Source organism: Lotus japonicus, chromosome 1 (assembly GCF_012489685.1).
Source record: "Lotus japonicus ecotype B-129 chromosome 1, LjGifu_v1.2".
NCBI classification, from domain to species: domain Eukaryota; kingdom Viridiplantae; phylum Streptophyta; class Magnoliopsida; order Fabales; family Fabaceae; genus Lotus; species Lotus japonicus.
In genome coordinates this window covers 80,030,402-80,038,019 of record NC_080041.1, presented here as the reverse complement: position 1 = coordinate 80,038,019, position 7,618 = coordinate 80,030,402, and the positions used below count along the sequence as shown (strand labels likewise).

At 37.7% G+C, this 7,618-nt stretch overlaps 1 protein-coding gene across 1 annotated transcript; it reads right to left on the bottom strand.

Annotated features, from left to right (window-relative positions):
* On the bottom strand, positions 1-1,611 carry LOC130717983 (VQ motif-containing protein 9). Its single transcript, XM_057568409.1, has one exon. The coding sequence runs from the start codon at positions 1,191-1,193 to the stop codon at positions 321-323; it is 873 nt and encodes a 290-aa protein (XP_057424392.1). The 5' UTR covers positions 1,194-1,611; the 3' UTR covers positions 1-320.
* Between the last annotated feature and the right edge of the window lie 6,007 nt (positions 1,612-7,618).

Genomic DNA, 7,618 nt, shown 5'->3' with positions numbered 1-7,618 from the left:
TTCAAGACAAATAAATAAAGCTTTTTATAATAAGAACAACATGATCCAACTATATTTCTGTAACATATAATCTTTTACCCCCAAATATCCCAAAAAAGCAAAAAAAAAAAAAATGCAAAATTGTTACTTTCTGACGTCTTTGATATCCCATTTACAGAATAAACTAAGCAGCAGTGAACTAGCTTGAGTCCAACTCCAACCACAAGAAATTGAATGAATCCCCATTCCAATCACCATCATCACCAATCACCATGTACAATGAACAAATCATCCATCATAGAACAACATGATTCTGTAACTAACCATGCTTAGTCAACGAGTCAAAGGCCTCTCCATCGAGGACTGGGAACCGGAACAGTAGGTGAAAGGGGAAGTTGAGGAAACCCTAATTGCCCTGAATTTGGGGAAAATGGCAGACGACCTGGTGATAGCAGAGGGTAAGACGACATCGGCGAATTCAAGCACCCAAACGGCGACGACGGCATCTGAAACGGCGATTGCGACTGCGACTGAGACACCGCCGCCGCCTGTTGCTCCGGCGGAGGCTGAGACGACGCCGGAGGAGGTAAAGGAGAAAACCCAGAAAAGTTTTTTGAATCCATGGTGGGGAGAAGGAACTGCAGATCCCGCATGTACGCAGAGATGGGTGACTCAGCAGGCGCGTGCACGGTGGGGAACGGCGGCAGCGGAGATAACGGCGCAGAGGGTCTTCCGAACCCGGTGAAGGCGTTGCTGAAGGAAGCAGCGTTGAAGTTGAAGTTGAAACCAGGGTTCTGCGGCGGTTGAGAGCGGGGCATAGCGGAGTTCATCAACTGCGGTGGTCGGTTAGTGATTTGCGGCAACGGAGGAGGACGAATACGCTGGAGGCGAGAGCTTTGTGGCTTGGGTTGTTGAATAGGAGGCGGCGTTGAGATGCGGTCGTGCGCCGGTGAGCCTGTTAGCTTCTGAACCACGTCGCGGAAATCGTTCTTGTTGATGTTGTAGACCGGAGGCTGGTGCTGCTGTGGTGGTGGTGGTGGTGGGTTTTGAGGCGGCGGTGGCGGCGGCGGAGGAGGAGGAAGGTTATTATGAAAGGTGGGTTGTTTCTTAATGATGGGTTTAGAGATCTTTTGAGAGAGCTTGTTGAGATGTCTGAGATAGTGATCTCTGCTACTAGTAGAGTCTGCAGAGGATTGTTGACAGCTTTTATCCATTACACAACAACAACAACAACAACAACAAAATCAACACAGACACTCTGTTTTTCTCTCTCTGGGTATGTGAGTGTTTTCTGAGCAGAGCTATGTTATGTATGTGTGTGTGTGTGTGGTGGGTTTACTCTTATTATAAGAGAGGAAGAGTAGGGACAGAGAAGGCTATTTGTGTTAGTATTAATTTTCAACAACCAGGCTTAGAAGATTTGACACCCTTCCCAATCCCAATTTGTAAAAAATCAATCTAGTGTTGTCAGTGAATAGTCATGAAAAATATATAGAAAAAAAATGAAGGCAGAGAAAGAAACTGTGTTTGTTTACTTTGGTGATTCTTTCTCTCCTTTTGATTCTAGGCTTTTAAAGAAGAGAACAGACAAGAATCGGAAAAAAAGGGAAGCCATGGCAATATGGCATGGCACCTCTATGTATGATATGATATAATCCAATCTTATCTTGTTAATGTCATAATAATTGGCATTTTTTTTTCTCATCACACTTCTCAGGCTGTGTTGTTGTGTAAGGTTGTGATTGTGTGTCGAGTGGGACAAAAACTGTACCTTAAAATAATTGGGGAATAAATAGGTATGCGTTTGGATACATATGGAAAAATCAACTTAAGTCGTAATAAGTATAAGCAGTTTTGATTTCATGAAATATTTTCTATTTACATTTTTTATTTTTCATTTTTGTTTTCTAACATTAGTTTTTATTTTAATTGTTTAAATTTCAAAAATATGTTTATTTTGAACTTTTGTTTTCATTTTCATTCTAGTTGTCGTCACGACAATGCTACCACCGTCACCACCATCATTGTCACCACTCACCATCATCATCGCTATCACCACTACTTGTACTATCTCGCTCTCACGAGTACAATCGTCACCGCCACCACCTTCATTGTCGTCGTCATCATTGTCTCCGTTCACAACCACCACCAACCTTCAGCATCATCGCTTTTCATCTAACTGGTTGGTGGTTGCGGTGACGGTCACGATAGCAACAACAACAACATAGGCGGTGATAAAAGTGGTGGTAGCACTTCGTTTCAATTAAAACATTTTTTTATTTTCAACTTTTGTTATATTTTCATAGAAACATTTTAAAAAATGTAAATCAATCATATTTTAAGCTTTATTTCTATTTTTTTTTAATAATGATCAACCAATAAGCAAATTTGTGATTATTTGTTGTGATTTTAACTTCACTATAATTTTCTAGGATGTATACAAACTTGTGAGAAGCAATTATCATTCACGTGGCACGTTTAGAATTCAGTCTTCGTCATCATGGGTGGTCAAACCTGTAACTCTTGCTTTTGCTTTTACCATATTGGACATTGGCACAGAATCTCAAATCATGTACGTCCAACGTGAATGATGCCCCCGCCAGAAATAGAAAAAACCGGACACTGGACAACAATGCTTCAAAGGGAAAAATAAATCAAAGTTTTGGTTTTGGTTATAAGTATTGTTTTTGTGCCCCAATATTTATCAGATTTTCAAAAAATAATGCCAATTTTTATATTTTGTTTGCCATTTCAATTAATTATATAATGTATATTAATTTTTTGTTCTAGTTTCTTGACAAATTCATGTTTAAAAAAATAATTCATGTTAAGAAAAAAATAAAAAAAAATTATAGAAAAAATTAATAGAAAATATTCAATAAAAAATTAATAGAAAATATTCAATAAAAAACTCATGTCTAGAAAAAAATAATTTTAATTGATATGTGAACGAAAATTATTCGAAAGTTAATGATCAAGAGAATTTGCGATATTCTATTATTCTTTTTGAGGCCATATCTACCAAAGGTTTATTTGAAATTAATTAATCAACTTAAGCATGTAGTTAAAGGGATTAAAGGGGGGTTCTCTATTTCCAAAACATGCTACAGTAGTATTTGCTATTCTGGTCAAAAGTCCGTTACTCATCACTGTGCTAGTCAGTGATTCTATTGAATGTTTCTCCAAACCTTTGACCATATCCTCATCGTAATTACCTCTAATTCTCTTTTCACCGTAATTGTATCAAAAGGAAGGAGATAAAGTTGTTATATATTGCAGAGATATATGGTTGAATTTTTCATCTAAATACTACTAAATTAATCGGTACTCCTTCCGTTTAAGAAATTTTATAGTTTAAGGTTGTGGCACAAATAGTAAGAAAACAATTATTGATAGTATAATTTGATAAGATTGCTCTTATTTAATTTTACTAGTATGATATGCAACTATTAAATTATACTTAGATAGAGAAGAATGTAATTAATAGAGAAGAGTTGTGGTTGGTTAATATAAAATGTGATAAGTGAGAGAAAATGTATCAAATGAGGGTATAGGTGGAAAAAATTAGTAAAAAATGCATTGGTTTTCTAAAACAATAAACATTTTGGGATATTGAAACATGGTACAAAACAACAAACTTTATAGAACGGAGGGAGTAGTACTTTTCTTCAAGTAAATATTATACTCCACTTAATGATAGCGTCGGTTCTGATGACACTAAAATCACCGATTAATTTAGTGTTGATTATAGCCGACACTGTAAAGTGGTCATATTCATCTATAGACCCACATGTTAGTATCGATATGACCTGCACTAATCTTCAACGGTTTCTCCGCTTGATCGTCATTATAAGCCTCATTTCCCCCTTAAACTCGACCCTTAGCCCTCACACCACCTATATGGTCATCGCCCCCACCTCCCCAAAGCAACCATCTGCCATAACCTATTTGCTCGTCCCCACCCTTCCTCACTCAAACCCTCACACTCTCAAACCGGCCTCACCCTAACCACTTTGTAGTCACCTCATGCCACAACCTCTTCCGCATGTCCCATCTCTCTCTCCTCAAACCCTTTCATCTTTATTCTACTTACATTAGAGATATCCCAACCCCCATATCTCCCCTTCATTTATGGTAAACAAAAACATGTGAGTGTGCTCTATAATCTCTATATAAGTTACCAACGTTTATGACCATCGGTAAAATCGTCAGTAACTTGTAAAAGAATCAAATTAAAGTCGATCACTAATGGAAAAAAGGCCGATGACTTTATTGACATTCGTGACCGTCTGTAACCTTATTGGCCAAGTGTTTCAACCGCATAAACATAGTCGTCGGTAGATGTTTTTTTCTAACAGATAAGATGTTTCTGACGTTAATTATAGTAGTATTAATGAATAATAAACTCTTAGTAAAAAAGTAAGTAATTGTCAGTTTTCTTGCAATATTTTTTGCATGTAATGCAATAAATAATCACTCTGAAATTCTCTCTAATGGTTGTGTCAGGATGTTATGCATTCTGGGTTGGATCCGATCATTTGTAATTCATCCCAAATGGTAAAGCTACCTAACATGAAAGTTGCAGTCAGGATCGATCAATATCCACCAACTCAAGTACACGCTAAATTAATGGACAAAGACTCTAGCTCAACATCTAAATTAGCATTTTCCTAATACCACAATGTCTACATATAGTGAAGCTGACGAATAGGGTATATATGATGAAGTTAAATGAATTGTGAAAAAATTACACGTGTAGGTCAAACTTATGATACGAATTGAAATTCTTATCAAAATGCTTTATGTATAGTATAATATAGAAGACATTGTTCAAAATGGTCTTAATTCCATTTTCACATCATACATAGTACTATCTATCAAGTCAACACTATTTAGAAATGACTTATACAACCATTGTTAATTTCTTTTGAATTTGCATTGTCGGAGTTCTAAATGGTATTGTCAGATTAGAGTCGGCTAAATCAATATTGAACTTGTTAGCTTCAGTTTTTTTAATGTGAGTCTGACATTGATGCAAAGCCGACACTAAACGAGTATTAGCTGTTGGAATTCAAAGAACAAGAAAACAGTAACAGTAAGAAGAGATAGAGTTGAGAATGAATTAGAATATTCTCATTATTCAAAACAGAATGATACATGCCTTTTATATAGGCTTAACAATCACAACAGAATATAAAAGCTACTTACTAACTAAGGTAAGTGCTAACTCAACCTATTAACCATAGTTAACCTCACTCTAGTTAACTCACTAATACTTGGATTACACAGTAACATTCAACACACACCCCTAAGCCAAGTACTTAAGGGATACAACACCCATCTTCCTTTTTAAGCTATCAAGTCTATCAGCCTTCAAGGCTTTTGTGAAGGCATCTGCTAGCTGCAACTCTGTGGAACAATAAACCAGCTTCAATTGCTCCTTGTTCACCAATTCTCTGAGGAAATGAAACCTCACTTCTATATGTTTACTTCTGCCATGTGAGACAGGATTCTGAGCCAAACTTATTGCTGAAATGTTATCTATCAGCAACTTCAAAGGTGTCTGAATAGTTATCTTCATCTCCTTCAAGAGTTCTTCCAACCACAAAGCCTGACATGCTGCAAAAGAGCCAGAAATATATTCTGCCTCACATGAAGATAACGCTATAACAGGCTGCTTTTTGGAACACCATGAGATAGGAGCTCCATTGAGCAAAAACAAATACCCCGATGTACTCTTTCTATCATCCAAATCACCAGAATAATCTGAATCAGCATAGCCAGTCAACACCATTTCAGTTTTCACATTACTTTTCCCAAATGGAAACAGTAAACCATAATCCATAGTACCTTGTAAGTACCTCAAGATTCTCTTGGCAGCAAGCATGTGAACCTTCTTAGGATTACACATGTATCTACTAACCACTCCAACACTATAACAAATGTCAGGTCTGGTATTGCATAGATACCTCAAAGAACCAACTATCTGTTTGAACAAAGTTCCAACTGCAGATTCACTGTCTTCCTCTTTCTTCAGCTTCACATTAACTTCAATTGGACTAGAGACAAGATTGCTAGTTGACATATTGAATTTCCTCAAGATTTCTTTCACATATTTCTTCTGATGCATAACCAGGCCAGCTGCAGTTTCTGTGAATTCCATGCCAAGAAAATAGCTCAAGTGTCCTAGATCTGTCATTTCAAACTCAGATTCTAGTTTCCTTTTAAATTTCTCAATTTCTGCCAAGTTGGAACCTGTGACTAACAAGTCATCTACATATAAGCACACCATGACTAAGCCACCTTCAGGAGATTCCTTGACATACACCCCATGTTCAACAGTACACTTTAAAAATTTCAACTGAAACATGTAAGAGTCAATTCTCTTATTCCAAGCTCTAGGAGCTTGTTTCAAGCCATATAAGGCTTTCTGCAGCTGAAAAACCATGCTCTCCTTGCCTTTCTTCACAAAGCCAGGTGGTTGGCTCACATATACTTCTTCCTCCAAAGGTCCATGCAAGAAGGCCGATTTAACATCAAGCTGAAACATTGGCCACCCTCTAAAGCATGCAACTGCCACAACTAATCTGATTGTTTCAACCCTTGCGACTGGTGCAAATACTTCTGTGAAATCTATGCCAGGTTTCTGCAAGAATCCCTTTGCTACAAGCCTTGCTTTATGCTTGGCAATTGATCCATCTGGATTGAGTTTTCTCTTAAAAACCCACTTAACACCAATCTGGTGCTTTCCTGGAGGTAGATCAACAAGCTTCCAGGTCTGATTCCTCTCAATGGATCTTAGTTCTTCAACCATAGCATCTTTCCACACAGTATGCTTCAATGCCTCAGTAGCATCTAGAGGTTCAGACCCCACCATTAGTGCACAATGTGTCAAGTCACCTTCCTGAATCAAATCACCTTCATTAGTCACTTGATCATCCTTGTTCATCTCATAATCACCAAACCTTGCAGGTATATTCCTCACCCTCTGTGATCTTTGAGATTGAACATCACTAGAAGTTCCAACATCTGAAACTGTTTCTTCAAACAATTCTGATGGAAATTGTTTCAAGCTGGTTGCCTTTCCTTTCCAGTCCCAATGCTCATTTTCCAGCACAAGCACATCTCTACTTATCAGTACTTTGCTTCTAGATGGATCATATAATTTGTATGCTCCAGTAGGGTGATATCCAATAAACACCATGGCTTCACTCTTATCTTGCAACTTTGTCCTTTTCTGATCTGGGACATGTCTTAAACACAAGGAACCAAACACTTTAAAATGGCTAACAGTTGGTTTCCTACCAGTCCATGCTTCCATAGGAACCTTTCCAGCAAGCTTCTTTGTAGGGCATCTATTCAGTATGTATACTGAAGTAGAAACAGCTTCTCCCCAAAACTTCTGAGGTAGACCCTTCTCTTTAATCATGCTTCTGGCCATATCAAGGATTGTCCTATTCCTTCTTTCAGCTAGGCCATTGTGTTGTGGAGTGTAAGGAGCTGTGACTTCATGTCTAATTCCACACTTCTTACAGTAAGACTCAAACTCAGTAGAATTGTATTCACCACCACCATCCGTTCTGAGTACTTTTATCAATTTTCCGCTTTCTCTTTCAACAGCAGCTTTAAATTCCAGAAA